This window comes from Mesoplodon densirostris, chromosome 16, assembly GCF_025265405.1.
Source record: "Mesoplodon densirostris isolate mMesDen1 chromosome 16, mMesDen1 primary haplotype, whole genome shotgun sequence".
In the NCBI taxonomy this organism is placed as follows: Eukaryota; Metazoa; Chordata; class Mammalia; order Artiodactyla; family Ziphiidae; genus Mesoplodon; species Mesoplodon densirostris.
Genome location: NC_082676.1, coordinates 37,303,564 through 37,323,178, shown reverse-complemented (window position 1 = coordinate 37,323,178; position 19,615 = coordinate 37,303,564). Strand labels below are relative to the sequence as shown.

Below are 19,615 nucleotides of genomic sequence, written 5' to 3'. Positions count from 1 at the left end.
TTTTTGTTTGTTTGTTTGTTTGTTTGTTTTACGGTACGTGGGCCTCTCACTGTTGTGGCCCCTCCGGCCGCAGAGCACAGGCTCCGGACACGCAGGCCCAGCAGCCATGGCCCACGGGCCTAGCCGCTCCGCAGCATGTGGAATCTTCCCGGACCGGGGCACGAACCCGCGTCCCCTGCATCGGCAGGCGGACTCCCAACCACTGCGCCACCAGGGAAGCCCTTGGGTCTTTGTGTTGTGGTGCACGTGCTTCTCACTGCGGTGGCTTCTCTTGTTGAGGAGCACAGGCTCTAGAGCGCAGGCTCAGTAGTTGTAACACGCGGGCTCAGTAGTTGTGGCTCGCGGGCTCTAGAGCACAGGCTCAGTAGTTGTGGCACACAGGCTTAGTTGCTCCACTGCAATGTGGGATCTTCCCGGACCAGGGCTCGAACCCGTGTCCCCTGCACTGTCAGGCAGATTCTTAACCACTGCACCACCAGGGAAGTCCTAAAATTTATTTATTTTGGCTGTGCCAGGTCTTAGTTGCGACACGTGGGATCTTCACTGGGGCATGCAGGATCTTTAGTTGCAGCATGCATGTGGGATCTAGTTCCCCGACCAGGGATCGAACCCGGGCCCCTGCATTGGGAGCACAGAGTCTTACCCACTGGATCACCAGGGAAGTCCCCAAAGATTTTTTTTTTTTAAGAGAAAGATTTTTGTTTAAAGATACTTTTCTTAATATTATTTAGGGAAGAAATCAGAATGAACGTCAGTAACAGACACACATTTTAATTCAAACTGCACCCCTCACCAGCTGTGTGACCTCAGGCAAACCACTCAAACCCACCTGAGTACTCATGTCATCGTTATAAGGAGATAATAGTACTTTCCATGTAGAGTGGCTGAGACATTGATGTACACCCCAAAAGTGCCAGGCCCCGTGCCTGCTTACATGGGCCCCTGTGCATCTGTTCCTCAGAGTGAGAAGTTGGAGACGACCCTGCCAAAATCATCCCTGTGTGCAGTGTGCCCGCGTTTCCCTGGAGCAGCTATCACTTCTCCCCTCTGTCCCCATGGCACTTTGTAAACAGTGATTTTATAGCATTTCTCACATTTGACCGCAGTGTCTTCTGTGTTTCCTTGACCAGATTGCGCACTGCTGCACAGCCGGGCCATGTTTTTCTCATCTTTTCTCTCTGTTGCCCATATAGATTTAAGTGCTCAAAAATATTTTAATAAGCGCAGAATAGGAAAAGTCATTGCATAATGGTACGCCAAACCAGTGGACCATCAGGCAGCCCAAGAAAATATCATTATAAAGGATTCTTTAGCAACGTGAAAAACTGTGTTACAAAGTAGAATACGTTTTATCTGCTTTTTTTAATGAGTGTATGTAGATGCGTGTGTATAACGTATTTATATATGTAAAAAATGAAAGAAAACTCTAGAGAGAAAACAGCTCTCTGGGTAGTCAGCTTCTGCCTGACATATCATCCTTTAAGATAACCATTTGAGCGGGGTGAGACTGGGATGGGAGGTGCTGAGTCCCCTGTCGCTAGAGGCTGTACAGGCACAAAAGGAATCAGTGGAATCACAGGGCACAAAGGGCTGTTGAGGTGCCTGGTCCAGGAGGCCTGAGGCAGGCATTCCTTCCCTGCCACGGTTTACCAAGTCCTTCCTCTTGGGGCCAGAAGGAGCAGTGAAGTCCCATCACGGAGCAGCACTTGTGTCTGTGCAGAGGGAGTTGGGTTTGAAAAGATGTCATACAGACATGATGGCGGTGTGCTTGGGGGCTGAGACTCATTTACCCCTGAAGATGCTCCTCCTTAAAAGCCGAAAGCCCGGCTCTGTGGGAAGCGCGGACTGTTCTTGGGACCAGTTTCTTAATCAGAAGAGTTAGTACTTCCCCCTTTTTTCAGAGTCTGCCGTGTGCCTCCCCGTCTCCCTATTTCCTGAGTCCTTAGGATGTGCCATGGATCACGTGTCACAGCGTCCTTGTCTGCTTTCGCTTTCCATAGCTGGTCTTGTTTAACATGAACTAGAAGCGTGTGTGTGTGTGTGTGTGTGTGTCTGTGTGTGTCTGTGTGTGTCTGTGTGTGTGTGTGTGTTTTTCAATGCACTCAGGGAAAGAAGGTCCAGGAATCAGTATTGAAGTATTAACTCAGGTCAGAGACTAGGGGTTTTCCTCCTGGCATCGTCGCCAATCAGCCGGTTCAGTTTAATGATCATTAATTTGGCAGGTCTGTGTCCCAGGCCCCTGGGGTGGCAGGCGCTCTGTCATTAAGCACAGTTTACCTAGCCTTGTGTTGACACATCTCCAGTGATGGAGGCGGGGGGCCACGCCTCACAACAGCTCATTTTCTTTCTACATATTTTTGTCAGAAGGTTCTTCTTGGAGAGTGTGCGAACCTCTGTCATCCGTTACTGCACAGGGTAAGGGCTCAGTCCCTCAAGACTGCTCCCCACACCCCGCTTCAGATGCCAGTCACAAGTCCAGGTTGTCACCTGTGCTTCTGACCAATCAGCTGTAAATGTGGATTCCCACAGCCTGCTACTCGGGTTTGATGAATTTGCTAGAGCAGCTCACGGAACTCAGGGAAACATTTACTTATATTTACCAGTTTATTGAAGGATATGACGAAGGATACATATGAACAGCCAGATGAAAAGATACATAGAGTGAGGTCTGGGAGGGTCCAGAACCCAGGAGTTTCTGTCCCTGTAGAGGGAGGGTCATTCTCCCAGCACATGGATGTGCTCACCAACCTGGAAGCTGTCTGAGCCCCACACTTCGGGGGTTTTAGGAAGTCTCCTCATGTCATCATGACCAGTTATTCACTCCATTTCCAGCCCCTCTCCCCTCTCTAGAGAAAGGGGTGGAGGCAGGGACTGAAAATTCCAAGCTTCTGGGGCTTCCCTGGTGGCGCAGTGGTTGGGAGTCCGCCTGCCGATGCGGGGGACATGGGTTCGTGCCCCGGTCCGGGAAGATCCCACATGCCGCGGAGCGGCTGGGCCCGTGAGCCATGGCCGCTGAGCCTGCACGTCCGGAGCCTGTGCTCCACAATGGGAGAGGCCCGCGTACCACGAAAAAGAAAAAATCCAAGCTTCTATTCATGGCTTGGTCTTTCTGGTAACCAGCCCCTGTGCAGGAGCCCACCCAGAGTTGCATTTGAACAAAAGATGTTCCAAGTGCTCTTATCACTTAGGAAATTACAAGAGTTTTAGGAGCTCTGTACCAGGGACTGGGGGCAGAGACATATATGTGTGTGTGTGTGTGTGTGTGTGTGTGTGTGTGTGTGTGTGTGTGTGTGTGTATACATATATATATGTGTGTATATATATATATTTTTTCTATTATCTCACAAAACTCCTGTGAAGTCTCTTGTACCCATAAATTGCCTTGTGCTAACTTTTAGTAGGGTTACTAAGTTATACCCTCAGAATGCCCCAGAGTACATTGCCTTAGGGGATCTGTGGGTTTGCCCCACTTGGAGTTCAGGCCAGGTGGCCAAGGCCTCAGAGAGGCTGATAGAAACAAGCCCACGTGGCTGTCCACGACCGCCTGCAGTTCCTGTGGGGCTTTGTCAGCTCCATTTGTGCTGAGTGATGCTAGGTCTTCTGCCTGCTTCTTGCCAAGTCATGCTTTCACAGATCCAGCTCCCCTGGCTGCCTTCCTCTTTCACGTCATTGCATCAGACACAGTGCCAGTCATGCGTCTCCACATCCCACCCGTAAGCCCTGTTAAGTGGGGGAAAGGTCATCAGCTGGGGCATTTGGGCATCTGCATAGAATGTTGGCCTGAGGGTGTTCTAGTCTAGGATGCTTGGTCATAGCTCCATGTCTGCATTGACCCTTTGGGTGTGACCACTGTTCAGGGTTACCACCCTATGACATGGTTCTAATCATGCCACACCCTCGCCCAGTCATCATCTCCAACCAGGGCTCAAAGACCTTAGATACGTAGAGGGCTCCTGGGCGCTTTGCAAACTGGTCTTAATCTGTTTTTAAAGGCCATTCTCTTCCTTACCAGCCTTTTACCCATACATATACGTGCATCTCATCACACCACTCTGAGTCACACTAGGTTCTTGTAACTACTGCTCTTTTATCAAGCATCTTGGCATGTGCTTCCTCTGTCTGGAACGACTCTTACCTCCTTTTCTTTTTTTTTTTTTTTTTTGGGCTGCATTGGGTCTTCATTGCGGCATGCGGGATCTTTTCGTTGTGGCTCACGAGCTTCTCTCTAGTTGTGTGTGGGCTCTGTAGTTTGTGGCACGCGGGCTCTCTCGTTGAGGCACGTGAGCCCAGTAGTTGTGGCTCGCGGGCTTAGTTGCCCTGCGGCTTGTGGAATCTTAGTTCCCTGACCAGGGATCGAACCCACGTCCCATGCATTAGAAGGCGGATTCTTTACCACTGGACCACCAGGGAAGTCCCGACTCTTACCTCCTTTACCTGACTGTTGGAACCTGGTCACTTTTCATCACCTGGCTCAGAGGTTGGCCCCTGGGTGACCCTTCTTTGACTCTTTGGACTATCTGACCTTCTTCTTCCTCAGAGTTCCATTTTCCCCTACACCTGGCCTCCCCATGGTGTTGAAACCATTGGGATATGCCTACAAATCACAGCAATGAGTTGGTGCCCTCCATCTCCCACCAGCACAATGGTGGAAGAGGCCTGACAAAAGAGAGAATTTAAATAAGATTTAGAGTGTTATAATACCCTAAATGTTCAGGATACAATTTTAAAAATCACCATACTGAGAACTAGGAAAATCTCAACTTGAGTGAGAAAATACAGCCATACAAGATATAAAGAAGAGCCAAACAGACATCTTAGAACTGAAAAATACTATAACATAAAAAAAGAAAAAAAGAAAAGAAAACCAAAACTCAGTGTATGGCACCATGGCAGAATGGAGATGGCAGAGGGAATCACCAGTGAACTTGAAGACAGAACAACAGAAATTACCCAGTCCGAGTCACAGAGAGAAACTAGACTGATAAAACTGAACAGATCCTCAGGGACTTGTGGGACTAATAACAAAACACATTTATGTCATCGTGGTCCCAGAAGAAGAGAAAGAGGGTGGGGCTGAAAAAGTATTGGGAGAAATAATGGCTGAAGATTTCCTAAACGTACAGATTTAAGAAGCTGAGTGAATCCTAAACAGGATAAACTCAAAGAAAGCCACACTGTCTTGTCTCGGTTTAGGTGATTGACGAGGTGGACACTGTAGCTAGAGGGGAATGTGTGCCAGCTGCAGTGCTCTCAGCAGGCTGCCTTGGGGAGGCACTTTCCCCTGAGTATCTCTCAAGTCCTGGAGGATGAGCTGTTAGGCAAGAGCAGGCTTGGTTTCCCTGAGGATTCTCCCCTGTCTTAAAGCCACTGAACCATGGACGAGTTTTGTGACTGAGCGGGCCGTGCTTCCACTGCAGCTGGGGGGTCTGGGCTGCCTGGAGGTGGCAGTGCCTGTTTGCCTGGGCTCTGTGCTTGCTAAAGGGGCCGACTGACTTACTCACTGGCTTCCTTCCCTCCTGTTGCTCCATCCATGGCCAGCTCGCTGTGATGTCAGTGCCAGCTTGGTTGATCAGTCATTTACTGACCAGAAGTTATGTACAGCGAAGGCAAAGCCACAAATACTTCCTGGAGGATGATTTTACGCCCCTGGTGTTGTAAACAGTCCGATGGAGAAAGAGCCCTTCTGTTCTTGCCTCGTTTGCCCTTTCAGAAGCTGGCGAAGCTCCCACCATGCTCTTGGCCTGGGCGACCAGCAATTTGTCCACCCTGCTCTGCAGGGTGTCAGGCAGGCTGCCTGGGGACTGGAGTGGCTGCCTTTGACTCAGCATCAGTGGGAACTGGCTAATCAGTGAAATTCAGGAAGAATAGCCCCTGTCTCTCTATCTATCTTATGTATCTATCTATCTATGCCCGTTTCCGAATGTACATTGTCTTTATGATAAAAGTGAAAACTTACGTACAGACCTACTTTGTAATAAAAGATCGAATCAGACCTGCTCTGTTTGGGGTGGGCGAGACCTACTTGGCTAGTCTTTTTTTTTTTTTTTTTTTGCGGTACGCGGGCCTCTCACTGTTGTAGCCTCTCCCTTTGCGGAGCAGAGGTTCTGGACACGCAGGCTCAGCAGCCATGGCTCACGGGCCCAGCCGCTCCGCAGCATGTGGGATCTTCCTGGACCGGGGCACGAACCCGTGTCCCCTGCATCAGCAGGTGGACTCTCAACCACTGCGCCACCAAGGAAGCCTGGCTAGTCTTTTGATGTACCCCCTTTTTCTGTGCCTAACCTTACAGATGAGGACATGAACGCCTACTGCCAAGTAAAGGATTTGCACAGCTGGAAGCAGAGCTGTGGCAAGAGCCTGGTCTAGTTAAGAATGTACTCTATTTTCTCGTTTTGGGGTTTTTTGTTTGTTTGTTTTCTGTTGCTGACAAATGTTGCTTTTGGCCCCATGAGCTCTGTAGTGTTTGGCGTTCCTCCTTTCCACTAAGTGTAAAAGAATGGATGATGAATGGGCAGAAAGATCACACAGGGCTCCCAGAGGCTCCTGGGAGGGACTGTGGGGACCTCAGACTGTCCCATGGTCACCCTACCACACCTGAAATGGAAGGACACTCACCAAGCAGGCTGGTCAAAGTTTTCCCATCAGAATATTTCACACAGCAGAAGAGAGTGATTTTATGTCACAGGGTCTTGTTTCCCAGACTGTACCGAGGTGCCTCCAGGCACCATAGCCGGCGCCCAGAGGTGCTCAGGGAGAGTCCCTGTCTGTCCCCGTTTGTGCAGCTTGGGGTGATTCTCAGTATCAACGTGGGATCGTCTACATTCCTTTGATCTTCTACATTCCTTTTGATACTTTGTGTGTTTGCAAAGCTGGGTTTTCAGGGGTTGTTTGGATCCAACTACTCCTGAATGGAACGATTAGGTATTTCTCTTGGCCTAGGGATACCATGAAAATTTCGCTGAAATGTCATGGGTTCCATGAGCTGAGAAAGTTTGGGAACCTGTGTCCTGGAGGCTTGCCACACAGGCACACTCCCAGTCCTGAAGTTCTTTTCAATCTGCCGTCTTCACATTAGTGGTTCATGCAAATGTTACATTCTGTGTGTTGTAGTGAATTCACTGACTCCATTCATGCCACGGGGAGTTACAGAGCACGAGATTATGTGCCAAGCACTGTGCCAGGAAAGTGTGACGCCTGGAAGTGACGGTCGAGCCGAGGTCTGAAGACTGAATAGGAAGCAAGTAGAGGGGGAGCATGCGAGGCACATGTAAAGGCCCTGGGGCAGGGATGCGGTGACGCCGGCTGGAGAGATGGGTAGGCGTGTTTGTGTGTACTTCAACGTGACGATGATGGTTTAACAGCTTGTCCTCGGCTTCAGCCCCCATGCACACTGCTCCGATCCTAGTGGGAAGCGTAGGGTGAAGGTTTTTCCTCCCAGGTTGACTTCCTTCTTGCCAGCCTGCCAATCCTTCCTTCCCACCATGTGCCAGATACAGAGGTGCCTCTGACACAGATACACGTGTCCACTCTGTCTCCCCACTTAACCGGGTAGTGAGCACAGCCCTCCCCTGGGAAGCGGGCGCTCCTTTCTAGTTTGCCACTTGGGTGAGCTGCTTACCCCTTGGACCCTCCGACTCCTGGTTGTAGATCACATGCTCTCCAGGGCCCTTTCCACTGCCCTTCTGCAGCTTTTGTCTGTCTGACCTCAGAGTTAAAGCTGCTGGGGACATTCTCAGGTCTGTGGAGACCTCAGGTCTGAGTGCTGGCCGTGTCCAGCATGCTGGTGAGGGCCTGCTGCAGGGGGTCAGTCACATTCCCTGTGCGCAGCGCCGGGTCATCTCTGCAGTGGGGCAGGAATTCGTGGTGTCCTGACTCTGAGCTCAAAGGGAGAGGCCTGGGATGCTGAAGGAAGCAGCAAGCCAGGTGTTCGAGACAGAAGGAGAGGGGAGAAGAGTGAACATAGCCTCACAAACTGCATTGTAATCTCGTGTCTGTGTTGTGCTTTCCAGAATCTAAAACCGCTCCACAATTGTATGCCACGCTTTGCCAGCCCAGCTACTCTAGGATCTGATGCTTATTCATTGAACAGTTCTATTCAGTTGCTATACCTGATGCTCATTATCTGCCCTTGTGGGCTGACCCTGTAGTCAGGGAGATGGCCAGTGGGGAAAACATATAATATAATGTCAGGTAGTGATCAGGGCTGTGAGGGGGGAAGGACAGGGAGAGCGACCAGATACTATAGTGAGGCCAGGTCTCTCTAAGATGGTGACCTCTGAGCGGAGACCTGAATGAAGCGGGGGAGAGAACCCTGCAGGTAACTAGAAGAGAGTCCAGGCAGCCATATTAACATGTGCAAAGGCCCTGGGGCACGAGCAGGCCCGGAGGCTTGAGGAGTAGTAAGGAGGCCAGCGTGACCGTGAAGTGTGAGGAAAGGGGAGAGCAGTGAGAATCGGGATGGGAGTGGTACCCAGGGGCGAGATCGAATGGGACTAATCAACCATGTTAAGGACGTTAGATTTTGTGCTGAGTATGACATGAAATCATTTGAGGGTTTTGATTCGGGAGGTGACAGAGTCTGACTTACTTTTTCAAAGCCTCCCTCTGGCTACTGAGTGGAGAACGGCCTGTTAGGCGCCTCTCGCAGGGTCGGGCGTGTGGGAAGGCCGCCATGCAGCTCCCCTGGCTCTGCGTGCCGTCGCTTTAGACGCCTCCTCCAGGGCTGTGCTCTCTCTTCTGATTGCTGTGGTCGACTGGTGCGCGTGTCAAGAAACTGTCATTTCGTTTGGTGGGCATCAGTCACCCCTCGGTAAAGTAAGGGGGCCAGGCGGCCTGAGTCAGAAAGGTGGCCGGACAGGGAGCGGGCGGTCGTTGCTGCGATGTGAGGGGTGCCAGCTGGGGGCTCTCTGGAGTCAGCACATCGGCCCTGCCCGGAACCCCCAGGCTTCCAGCCGGACTCTGAGATCATGTGGGACAGGTCCCCTCCCCTCTGCTTCATGGCAGTAGGCTTGTGGGCCAGATGACAGTGCCACCGCCAGGATTGGATAGAAAGATGTGACTAACATCGAATAGATATTCAGTGTGTTTATAAGTTAATGCTTGAATATAAACAGCACTCTCTGGGCACTAGAATTAAGATGGTCCTTTAACGTCAGATATCGCAAAAGGGTAAGCTGAGATGACTCAGGAACTCAGCATGAGGAAAGCCCCTCAGATTAATAACGAAGCCAAGAACCAGCCTTGAGGGCCGTCCTGAACAGCCTGTTCCTGGCAGGTTGCACAGGTCAGCAGGGCTGATGCCCTGCCCTCAGATGACAGGTTGCTCTGCTGCAGGGCCCACCCTGTGGCTTCCTGGAGGCGGTGACAGCTAAGGGAAGTCAGATGTGAAGTAATCTCCCATTGCCTGAGTTGCCGAGCTGTGACTAAGGCATTCCTGACCGAGTCTGGAGCCGTGGTTACAGTGAGAGCCACCCACTCGGTGACAGGGCACAATGCCGATTCCAGAGCCGAGCCGGGCCTCAGTGATAAGAGGCAGAAATGCGCTGCTAGGGTTTTAGGTCCTCTCACCTCGGTCTTTGTTGTCTCATATCTACATACCCGCCAGGTTTCAGTGGTGGAAGGACCAGTTGAGCACCCTTCAAGGGAGCTTAGTAGGTTGGTGTGCTGGGGTCCCAAAGACCACCCTCTGGCTCAGTGATTCACCAGGACTTGCAGAACTCAGAAAAGCTGTTTTACTCCCAGTCACGGTTTATTATGGCAGAGGGAAACAGACTGAAATCAGCAAAGGAAAGACTCCATAGGACAGAGTCTAGCAGGAGCCAGGCAGAAGCTTCCAGTTTCCTCTGCCAGTGGACTCACGCGACAGTGCTTGATTCTCCCAGCAGCCACGTGTGGAAGCCCACTCGAGCCTTGGTGTCCAGGGTTTTTATTGGGGGTCAGTCTTGGAGGCATCGGGCGCCCAAGTGCCTAAGCTCACCTCCTCAGTCTCCAGCACCCCAGAGGCAACAGCAGTATGATGTGATTCAGAGCCCCAGGTGTTCCCCTAAATCACATCATTAGCATAAGCTATGTGCACGACCCAAGGTCTCAGGTATATGGAGACATCTTATCAGGCGGCACATTCCGAGGCCTCAGGGGTTATTTCCTTGGAGCCATCCAAGGGCCAGTCCTGAAGACCTTTGGAATGTGCAGGGTTTGGGGCATCCCGGGCCTGCCACACAGCTGGGGAAAGGGTTTGCTGTGAAGGGGCCCCTCTATCGTGTGGAAGCAGTGCCTCTGCTGTGTCCTTGTGGGGCCAGAGAATGCTGGTACAGGGAGTCTGTGGCTTCCGTTCTCTGTGTTCACAGGGGACCCAGTGTGCACCCAGGTGTGCCCAGGGCTGTGCAGGCACCGTGCAGGCCACGTGCTCTCTTAGTCCTGGTCCAAAGCTGCAGCTGCTGCCCCGAGGCTCTGATAGTTGCTGCAGCCCTTGGGGCGTGAGCCCCAGACCAAAGCCTTCAGGGGGCTTCCCAGCAGGCCTCAGATGGACCCTGCTGACATCTGTCGTTCTGTCTCCCAACAGTTTCTCGATCAACATGGGAGACTCCAGTTTGGAGGCTGGCGCCACCGCATCTGACACGGTGGCTGAAGACGTGTCCCTTTTCAGCACGACGGACATGATCATGTTTTCCCTCATTGTGGGTCTCCTGACATACTGGTTCCTATTCAGGAAGAAGAAAGACGAAGTCCCCGAGTTCACCAAGATTCAGACTACGTAAGTGACTCACTCAGGATCCCTCTAGAGCACATGTCTGCCATCCCAGCAGTGCTTGGGCAGGAGCGAACCGGCTGAGAGATGCAGGGTCTCTCGTATCGTGTTGGGCTGCGTCTTGGGTTTTGCCTTATTGATGGACTCTGCTTTGCATCCACCTTCATAATCCCTTATGTTTACACTGTGCTTCACAGTGTTCAGGGTCCTTTGATACCTGTTTCTTATTCAGGCTTCACAGGAACCATTCAGAGTAGAAGGCACCTTGCACAAACAGGTAACCTGAGGCTCAGGGCATTAAAGGTCATCAGCGTAGGGCAAGGTGTGGGGAAGGGGTACAGAGCTTCCATGCCCCCTCTGGGGTGCCACCCTCCCAGCACCTCCATGTGTTCAGCAACCCCAAAACTCTCCAAACCCCATCCTTTTGGGTTTTTATGAAGGTTTTGTTATGTAGGCATAATTGATTAAATCATTGACCATTGGGGATTAATTCAGCCTCCAGGCCCTCTCCCCTCCCCGGAGGTCAGTAACCCTAAATGAAGGCAGTGACCCTGCCCTCACCGGGCTCTTGTGGGTGACGGTTATGACGTCACCTAGCGCTGGTCCTGCCGCAAGGCAGCTGCTTAGTGTTTGTGTCAGAAAGTATCTCGTACCAAGCACTACGCTGGGTGCTACAAGCATGCAAAGGTGGCCTTTACATTAAAGAGGCTAAGAAGTCGGGACATTGAAAGATACTTCTGAAAAATGGTTTGTGAAATGCTTTCACGTGCATGATCTAATCAGGGCCTCTGCGACAGCAGTGCCCACTCGGTGGCGGGGGGACGGCCTCATCGCTCGTGATGGAGGGAGAGGCCAGGCAGCCGGGACACACAGGCTCTGGGGACTCCAAGAAGGAATTTCCCCTTGGAGGGATCAGGAAGGTGTGCCGCTGGAGGAGGGCCACACCCTGAGGCTTCCAGGGCTTTGTCAGCAGAGGGCCAGAGGGAAGCTGGGAGGCTGGGCAGGTGAGCAGGGTCCAGCCTGTTCCCTCGGGGCTGGACAGGTCCATTCCTGGTGTGGCAAAGTAGTTTTGCTGAAAAGGTATGGCACTCGGGATAAGGGGGCCAGTGTCCAGGGCTCAGTTTACAGTAGCCCTGCGTTTCCTTGTCTGTAGGATGGAGGTGTGTCCCCACCCCCATCCCCAAGCGAGGCTGAGCCGTGGGAGAGCATGGGGCCGCCAGCCTCCCCGTCCCCAAGATCTCTGGCCTTGCAAGATGGACTTGAAACAAAACTCCTGGACTTGTATCTTGTAGATTCTAATTGTTTCTCTTTGCCAGGATGCTGAAGCGATACTTCCCTCTTCATAATCCTAAAATTTTAACGCTATATGTTTAAATCCGTTTCTCATCCCTTATTATATCATGTTGAATACCCCATGGCCAGGGGTTCTACGTGTATACTGTACAGGGAAACTGTTATAGTGCAGTGGTTAGGTTCTAGGCCCTGACACTGGGTAATGAAGGTTTGAGTCCTGACTCTACCATGTATTAGCCATATGACATTTGCCCTTAATATGACATCAATCTTTTGAAGTCCGTGTCCTCAACTGTAAATTGGAGATAATAATAGAACTTATCTTATAGGGTTGTAAAAATTAAAGGGCATAAACCGTCATAGAGCTCTTTGCCCAGGTCCTGGAGCCCTCCAATGGTATGTATTTATGGTGTGCAGGCTTCTCATTGCGGTGGCTTCCCTTGCTGCAGAGTACAGGCTCTAGGGCGTGCAGGCTTTAGTAGCTGTGGCACATGGGCTCAGTAGTTGTGGCTCACGAGCTTAGTTGCTCCGCGGCACATGGGATCTTCCTGGACCAGGGATCGAACCCGTGCCCCCTGCATTGGCATGCGGATTCTTAACCACTGCGCCACCAGGAAAGTACCTGTTCTTATTACTAATACCATCTCCAGTCTTACAAGAGCCCTCCAAGGACACCATTATTACCCCATTTTGCAGAGGAGGAAACTGAGGCACTAGTGATTGAGGAGTTTGCCCAAGGCCACCTAACTCACAAGTAGCAGAGCTGCCTTTTGAACCCAGATCTACAAACTCTGCACCCCCTGTTTTCCCCGCTTTGCCATGCTGCCTTCCATCTCTTAAGAGGTAGTTAATATCCCTATTTCAAAGATGAGAAAACTGAGACTCAGAGAGGTCACTTAGCTGATACATCTGGGCCACCAGCTAGATGGTGGCCGCCACCTCCTGCTAGAAATCCCGCACTGTTGTCCCTGCCCACTTGTACTTTCAGTGAACACAGGTGGTTTTGGCCATGGCACGGTACCTCCCTTACCCCACCAGGTCAGTGGAGGGTGATTAGTGTGGGGACTGTACACGCCCAGGGTTGTATCAGGAGTTCTCACCACAACCCCCAGTGGCTTCTAGTTGGTCTTTTAAGGCCTTTTCAGGCCTTCACCACCTGGGATGGTGAGTCCAAACCTTGGGGCATGGATGTTTTTAAAAACCAAGCCAATGGGAACAATTGTGTCTGAGCAGCAAGCACAGGACACACACCTGCAGCCCCCTGACCCTGGACTTACAGGTGCAGGGGATTCAGAAGGAGTCCCCTGTGTTCACAGGTGAATCTCCCAGGCATGCTGGCCTCTGGGGCCCTCACCACCAGGCCGGATTTGGCTTCAGAACCTCAGGAGCCCAGGGAGTACTTAGAGGGAAGGTCAGTTCTGGAAGGCCTCCTGGGTTTTTTTCATAAACTATTTACTGAAGTACTGAAGTACATAACAGGCAGACATAAAAGTATACAGATCATAAGCACACAGTTTATTTGTCACAAAACGGGTAGAATCATGTAAGAAAGGACCCCTCTTCCCCCTCCAATCCCACCACCCCCAGGTCACCCACTCTCCTGACTTCTCGTGACATAGACGAGTGTTGTCTGTGTCCTGGAATATGTAGTATTTGGCCATTCTTTCTGCGATTTCTCTATGTCATGTGTAGTCGTAGTTCTCTCGTTCTCATTGTTGCATAGTGTTCTGTTGTGGGAATAAACTGTAATTTATTCATTCCCATCATGATGACCCTTTAGATTGCTTCCAGCCTGGGGCACTGTTACCAACAGTCCTGCAGGGAACATCCTGGTACATGTGGATGTGGTTCCCGTGTGCATGTGGTTCCCATGTGGACGTAGCTCTGTTGGGTATGTGTTGGATGTGGAGTTGGGAGTCAGAGGGAAGGCTCATGTGCAGCTCTGTTAGACATAGCCAGTTTTCCAGCATCCAGTCCCACCCCCAGCATGTGGGGTTTCAGTTGCTGCCCCTCCTCACCAACACTTATTTTTGTCAATTAAAAAATTTTAGCCATTCTAGGGAATTCCCTGGTGGTCCAGTGGTTAGGACCCCGTGCTTTCACTGTCAGGGGCCCAGGTTCGATCCCTGGTCAGGGAACTAAGATCGCACAAGCCGTGCAGTGCAGCCAAAAAAAATATTTTTTAATTAAAATGAAATGAAATAAAATTTTAGCCATTCTAATGGGCATGTGGTGGTAATTGTTTTAACTGCATTTCTCTGATGTCCAGTGACCTTTTCATATGTTTATTGGCCACTGAGGTATCTTTTGTGATGGTACATTCAAGACTTGGCCCATTTTTTCCTGTTGGGCTATTGGCCTTCTTGTTGATTTGTTACAGTTCTTTATATATTCTAGATCTGAGTCCCCTGTTAGATATCTATGTATTGTCAATATCTTTCTGTAAAGTTGCCTTTTTACTCTCTTCATAGTGTCTTTTTGTGATCAGAAGTTGTTGCCTTAAACTGGCCCAGTTTGTCAACCGTTTGGTTGGCCTTCACGTTTATGGTTAATGCTCTTGTGTTCAGTGTAAGAACTGTTATCTTATGGTCTTGAAGCTTTTCTTTTATATTTTCTTCTAAAAGCTTCACTCTTGTAGTTCTTATCCTTCGATCTGCCATCCAGCTGAACTTGATTTTGGTATCAGCAAATTGTCAAGGCGCTTCGAAAATCATTTTTTCCTGTGGTTATCCATCCACTTGACCCAGCACCATTTATTGCAAAGGGTTATTCTTTTCTCACTGCACTAAAGCATCCCCGTAAGGTGACCGTATAGATGGGGGTTGATTTCTAGACTGCTTGTTCTGTTGATCTGTTTTCTGTCCTTTCGCCAATACCACATGTTCTGCTTTCTATGATTTTATAGTAACTCTTGACTTGGTAACTGGTAGTCTAGGTCCTCCAGCTTTGGTCTTCTCTTTTAAGATTCTCTTGGCTTTTTTGGGGCCCTGGGCATTTCCATATAACTTTTAGAATCAGCTTGTCAAAGTCCACCAAAACAAACAAAAAAACCTTCTGGGATTTTAGTTGAGATTGGGTGGAATCTATAAATTAATTGGCATCTTCCAGTATTGAGCCTTCTAATCAGTGAACATGATCTTATCCCCCGGGGATGTCTTTTGAATGGTTTATAATAGCAATTAAACACTGGTTAAAGAGGAACAGTTACAAGTAGCGCATTCTCTTAATCATAATCATTTTAAAAGTCGCTCTTTCATCTCTCGTCCCACTGGCCCCTCAGCCTTTGCTCAGCTTGTACCTCTAGACAGAGCACCGGGGCCAGGGCAGCTCCTGATGGAAGGGAGCCCGGGAGGATGGTAGCTCCCAGAGGAGTCTGAAGCTCAGGGAGCCTCTCTCTGCCCCCAAGCGCTTTGTTCGTGCATGTAATGCAACACCCCTCTGGCTGGGTGGGAATTTGTTTCTATTTCTGTCTCCCGTAATGCAGAGGGAGCATCCCATTCCTGTCTGGGTCCCTCGCTCTGTGCAGGGCCTGTCGGAGTGAAGATACTCAGAGAAAGGCCGTTGAATTAGTAAATGCTAAACCAGCACATATGTCTGCCTCTAAGGCAAACTAGCTCACAGTCTGCGTGTGGCTTATGTTAAAATGTTTTTAATTTTTAAATTAGAACATTGAAAACCCAGGCAATTCCACATAAAAGTCACTTATAGCTTCTTCTGAAAAAAAAAAAACAAAACAGAGGACCTGACCCCACGGAGCCCACCGTGACACCTGCCAGCAGGGGCTGAGGCTGAGCGGGGTCACCCTTCTAGATGGACCTGCACCACAGCCTGTGCCCCCCAGCCAGCCCTAGCTGTCCTCCTCGGCTCTGCTCACAGCCCCCACCCCCCTGCAGTCTGCTTCACTTGCAGCGCCTGAGTGCTTTAAAGAAAAACAAAGCTTTTTATTATGGAACACTGCAAGCAAACACCAAAGCGTGGAGCGTAGGAGAGGGAGCTCATGCACCTGTCACCCAGTTTCAACAACTATCCACTACTGGCCAGTCTTGCTTCCTTCTCCTTCCCCACTGTTCCTGGATTATCTTAAAGCAAGCATATAATTTCATAATTAATCCTATAATTCATATGAATTATGAATAAAGAAATCATATGATTTCATAGGAAATTGGAAATATTTCCTATGAAATTATGTGGAAATACGAACTACGAGAATATTTCAGTCCTCTCAAATTCAGGGACTCCCCTTTTTAAACCTAACACAGAGCTATCCTCCCATCCCTGTAAGTTCACAGTACGTCTCAGTATCATTGGAAACTCAGCCTGCATTGTTCATAGCTCCCTGAGTGACTGATCAATTTTTTTAACCTTTTTTTTTTTCTTTTTTAAATTCAGGATCTAAACACACACATTTCAATTGACTACCGAATCTTTTAAGTCTCTCTTTCAGAGGTCAGGTCTATTGAGGTGTAATTTACATGCAGTAAAATTCACCTTTTTAAAGTGTACAGTTTGATGCATCCTGACAGGTGTGTGCGGTTGTGTAACCAGTGTTGCAGTCAAGATACAGGACACTCCACAACCCAGAAAGCGCCCCCCCTGCCGCCCAGGTCCCATTGCAGTCGCCACCCCCCAGCCCCACCTCTGGTAACCACCAATCTGATTTTTGTCCCTGTAGTTTTGCCTTTTCCAGACTGTCATGCAAATAGGGTTATGTCGTCACAGCCTCTGGTGCCAGGCTGCTTCCCCTTAACATAATGTCAGGTCTCTCTCAGTCCGTGGGCTTCCTTCCATCCCTGTGATTCCCTCGCGGCATTTTCGTTGAAGAACCCAGATCATTTGTTTCCCAAAGTTTCCCACAGTCTAGAATTTTGCTGCCTGCATCCCACTGGGGGTTGCTTCTGAGAAGCCACAAAAGAGCTCATTTTCCTCCGTGACCTTCGTTTGACGGCCTGCTCTTGCCAGAAAGGCCGGGAAAGCCAGGAGTCAAGGCTACTGGCATCATCTCTATCCATCTTTATCTCCTTTTTCCACACCCAGCTCAGGGCCACTCTTTCTAGAGAGGGGTCCTTGGCTCTGCCGAGCACGACGATAGAAACACCAATGGGTTTTACAAAGAGAAGAGCGCAAGGAAAGGCCCCTGTGGCCGTGGAGGGTGGACAGTGCCCGAAGTGTCCTGCATCCGTGGAAATGGCGAGGCTGTGGGCTCAGGACATTCACGCCACCCTGCAAGCACAGGTGTGGCTTTTCTGATGCCACCTGACCACCAAGGGACCTCTCCTGTCCCTTGATGAGATTGGGGCCGTTTTGCCGTTCTAGCCGGTGCCCGAAATCTTGACCGTGGCCTGTCTGGGAAAGTGATGCAGAGCCGAGTGTCGTCGGACCTTCTGGCCTCTCTGGGCAGTACCAGGGCACCCGGTGCTGGTGGTTCCATCTCTGTGGACCAGGCAGCATCCTCGGGGGCTCACATGCAGTTGGGGCACGTGAGGATGGTACAGTAACGATGCTCGAACAGCCCGGGGCGCCACCGGGGAGGGGACTATGTCAGGATGGAGGTGTCCCCGGAGCTGAGTCTGGGAGGCTGAGTAGGAAGCTGGGCCAGGGCTGCGTGTGCAGAAGCCCAGGGCAAGGAAAGCAGGGCCTGCTCTGGGAAGGGCGTGTCTTGGTAGGGCCTGGGTGTAAGTCGCCAAGGGAGTCAGGGGTCATGAAGGGAACTGAGATAGAGCAGAGGACAGAGGATGGATCTACAGGGCCTTGGGGTTTTATCTGACCCTCGCGGGGAGCCGACGGGAGGGCTGGTGCCAGGGCAGCCCTGAGACCAGCCTTTCCTGAATGCAGTTTGGAGTGGATTGGAGGAAGGTCGTCGGGAGGCGTTGGCGCTGACCAGGGCCCGCGGTACAGACGGCAAGCAGGGCACGGAGAGTAGCAGTGCCAGTGCCCGGAGAGAGGATGTGTGCTGGGGCTTTCTAACACTTTAATTCTTGCATCCCTGTTTTACAGGAGGCAAAGCCGATTTGGGGGGAGGTGAGTAACTTACCCAGGTCTGAGGAGGAATAAGCCCCAGAGCAGGACTTCACTCCCCAAGCCGTTGCCCCCACTCCTGCTAGCCCCCCACCCAGGCCCTGTCATCATCGCCCTTCCCACCCCACTCTCCTTTCAGGGCCACTTTGTCTGTGACTAGAGCCACGTCATCCCAGTGTCAGAGAATGTGGCTTTTCCTCTGTCCTGGACAGGCTGGGTGACCCTGAGCAGTTTCTTGGGCCTCGGTCTCTGCACAATAGCACTAGCCCTGCCTGGCACCCAACTGGCCCAAGAGAAGGCAGGCCACCCGGGCCACGGCACGTTGTGGAGTCCCGACAGGCCCGGTGGTGAATACGTGTTGAAGGCTGTGTGGGTAGGGGGTCCACCAGGGGAACAGCAGCCCCCTCGAGCCTTGGAGCACCCTAAGTGATGGGGAGGAGGCCCCCTGGGAAGGGCAGTGAAGTGTGAACGGGGCTGCTGTGTCCTGCATCCCGACCGATGGGGTGGCCAGGGGAGGTGCAGCCTTGCTCTGCACAGTGGAAGCAGATGCAAAGCCCCAGGGCCCTGGGCTTTCACAGGCTTGGAGTTGCTGCTTCAGCCCCAAGCGTCACACCCCTCCGCTGTCAAATGGGGTAGAATCCTTTGCCACTTCACAGGGTGGGGACAATTAAATGAAGTAAAATAAAAAGCACACAGGAGGTGCTCAGTAAGTCCTAGTTCCTATTCCCTTTTGTGTCTTTGACCAGTGGCCTCACACCTGCTTCAAGCTCCCACCCGTCCTCACTGCCTTCCGTTGGCGCTGGTTCCCGTTCTTGGTCCCGTCAGTGGAGAGAGCTGCTGTTTTTTGTTTAAGCTCACAGCGAGACACTTTGTCTTCACCAAAGGCAGCTCTTCCAAACCATTAGCTTTCTGCCACGAGGCTCCGGGCCGGCTCTGCCCCGGTCCAGCCGCCTGCTCAGCTTTCGTCCCCTCTCCCACTGTGCTGCCCTGGGGACCAGAGAACTTGTCGCCACACGCTAGGCTCTGGAAGGGAGCCATTCAAAAGCAACTGCCCTGTGTGTCGCCAAGAGCAGGGGAAAGTCTCAGAAGAAATCAGTTCCGCTCTGCAGAAAATTTAAATTTCAGACTAACCCTTCTGAGCCCTGCCTGGGACTGGAAACAAAATGAATCGCGCTGGGCCATCATGGTTCATCTCTGTCCAAGTGACTCAGTGCTTTTGTCCAGCCTCCCTCTCGCTTCCCCACCCGGCGGGCTGCAGTTGACTTCTGAAGCCTGAACCAGAGACACTCCTGCTCCCAATTTGGGAGCAGAGAGCCCTAATTGGAACCATTTGTGCTCCATTCTGGAGTGGCATGGTCTCTGGGCTCCGCGCCTGGGTCGGCTGCGGCCTCTCCTGATGGGCCGTTTGTACTTGGATGCCTTCGAAGGGGGTTCCTCACTTGCAAACATCTCAGCAGCGAATGCGGTGCCCACCTTGCCAGGCGTACCCCGCACTGCGTGACAGGAGGCCGAGCTGTGCTGGTTCCTCAGCACCCTCTGCCCCCAGGTGACTGGACCCAG

The 19,615-nt window shown here is 51.3% G+C and overlaps 1 protein-coding gene across 1 annotated transcript in view; it reads left to right on the top strand.

Moving 5' to 3' along the window:
- Positions 1–19,615, top strand: part of LOC132476165 (NADPH--cytochrome P450 reductase) — a 60,718-nt gene that overhangs the window by 22,405 nt on the left and 18,698 nt on the right. Inside the window, exon 2 of the mRNA XM_060077943.1 lies at positions 10,562–10,753. Coding sequence (XP_059933926.1) covers positions 10,575–10,753 — 179 coding nt within the window. The 5' untranslated portion in view covers positions 10,562–10,574. The remainder of the gene's footprint in view (positions 1–10,561; positions 10,754–19,615) is intronic.